This window comes from Colletotrichum tamarilloi, assembly GCF_030869305.1.
Source record: "Colletotrichum tamarilloi strain Tom-12 chromosome Unknown Scaffold_496.1, whole genome shotgun sequence".
Taxonomy (NCBI): domain Eukaryota; kingdom Fungi; phylum Ascomycota; class Sordariomycetes; order Glomerellales; family Glomerellaceae; genus Colletotrichum; species Colletotrichum tamarilloi.
In genome coordinates, this window is record NW_026849878.1 from 1 (window position 1) to 1,441 (window position 1,441).

General features: G+C 57.0%; 1 protein-coding gene across 1 annotated transcript; it reads right to left on the reverse strand.

The window, feature by feature from the left end:
- Positions 1–178: 178 nt before the first annotated feature.
- Positions 179–1,040, reverse strand: CTAM01_17315 (uncharacterized protein; the record flags this gene model as incomplete). Its single annotated transcript, XM_060533300.1, has 2 exons — positions 179–233; positions 400–1,040. The coding sequence occupies 2 exons, from the start codon at positions 1,038–1,040 to the stop codon at positions 179–181; spliced, it is 696 nt and encodes a 231-aa protein (XP_060372122.1).
- Positions 1,041–1,441: the final 401 nt, after the last annotated feature.

Consider the following 1,441-nt stretch of genomic DNA (forward strand, 5'->3'; position numbering starts at 1 on the left):
GTACTCATGGCAAACTTGATCGTCTCTTTGACAACATCTACGTTTGGCGACCAGTCATCAGGATCGGACGCGCTCTTTCCTCCGAGAAAGTACGATAGGTTTCCTCTCTGCGTTTCCGTCTGTTGAAGCATCCGAGTTCGTTGTGTCGTCCACTGTGTGCAATGGAAGAGAAAATGCTCTACCGATTCTGCCGCCTGCCCGCAGGCGCATTGCGCCGAGGCAGCTGCTCCGATCTGGTGCAGGTACCAATTCAGTCTTGCCATCCCGGTGCGCAGTTGTGCGAGGATACTAGCTTCTTTCCAAGAGAGCTCGTCATATAGGTCACGTGTATGCCTTCCTGGTAAAGCGACGTCGATCTTCTTTGAATGTGCTCCTACGTTGTTGGGTAAAGCTCCGTACTTCTGTCGCACGCTCTGTAAAGCGATCCTAAGTGCCGTCGAGTAGGCCCTAGCAGGTCGTTTCTGCGGTGTCTTGTTCGGTCTCGTGCTGTCCTTTGCTGCTGCTTTGGCCGCTTGCGCCAGGTCTGACTCTACAGCTGATGGGAGCCAGAAGAGTGTGACTCTGTTGCCTTTCCTCTGAAGATCTTGCACGCTGGCGTATAGTTGACGGATCTCTCGTTGGCCCGACTGCTGCCGCGGGTTACGGATGGCTAGCACAGCCGCTTTGTTGCGGGTGAACACGTGGATAGCCCGGTAGTCGAGCCTCTGCGGGAGAGACTTGACCGCTTCTGCCAGCGCCGCCAGCTCTGCCACATACGGGTTCTGCTCTGTTCTCAGGCCGAGTGTGCGCGAGGCCGTTATCACGCCGCCACCCCCTCTGAGTGACGCAGGCAGCGTTGTGACCGTTCCATAGCCCACAATCCCGTTTCTTGCCGAACTCCCTGTCGCTATCCTCACTGCCCACCCGGACTGAATTGCTTCGGTGGCCTTGACCGCGTCGTCGTCGACTACTGTGTCAATCCGGGCTTCCCATGGAGTGATCGAATACCCTACGATAGTCTCCAGCTTGTCAAGAGGTAGATCGCGATAGGCCTCCGCCATCAGCGGGAAGGGTCATGGAAACCGTCTAAAGGCTACCGCCCGTAGACGTCGAAGCGGATGGGTCTTGGGAAGGCTTCGCATCCGCACCCAGAACGTCGTTGATTTTCTGTCGTATCTCTCTTGCGCCGATTGTATGCTTGCCTCCGCTTCGGCGACCGCTGTGGCCACTGAGTTGAAGGTTCCCACGATCGCTTGGGCGCCAATCCTCTGCACTCGGTTGATTGCTCTCATCTGCGCTACTCGACATCTATATCTCCGGACATTCGACGCGTAATCCATCGTTGGTTCCACGGCCGCGACGAAAAGCTGTCTGGCCGTCGCCGGAGACAGACCTTTGAGCCGCCTGAGTCCCAGCACGGCCTCCAGCCCTTTTGTCGTCGCGTCTGCGATGTGCTTTTCGA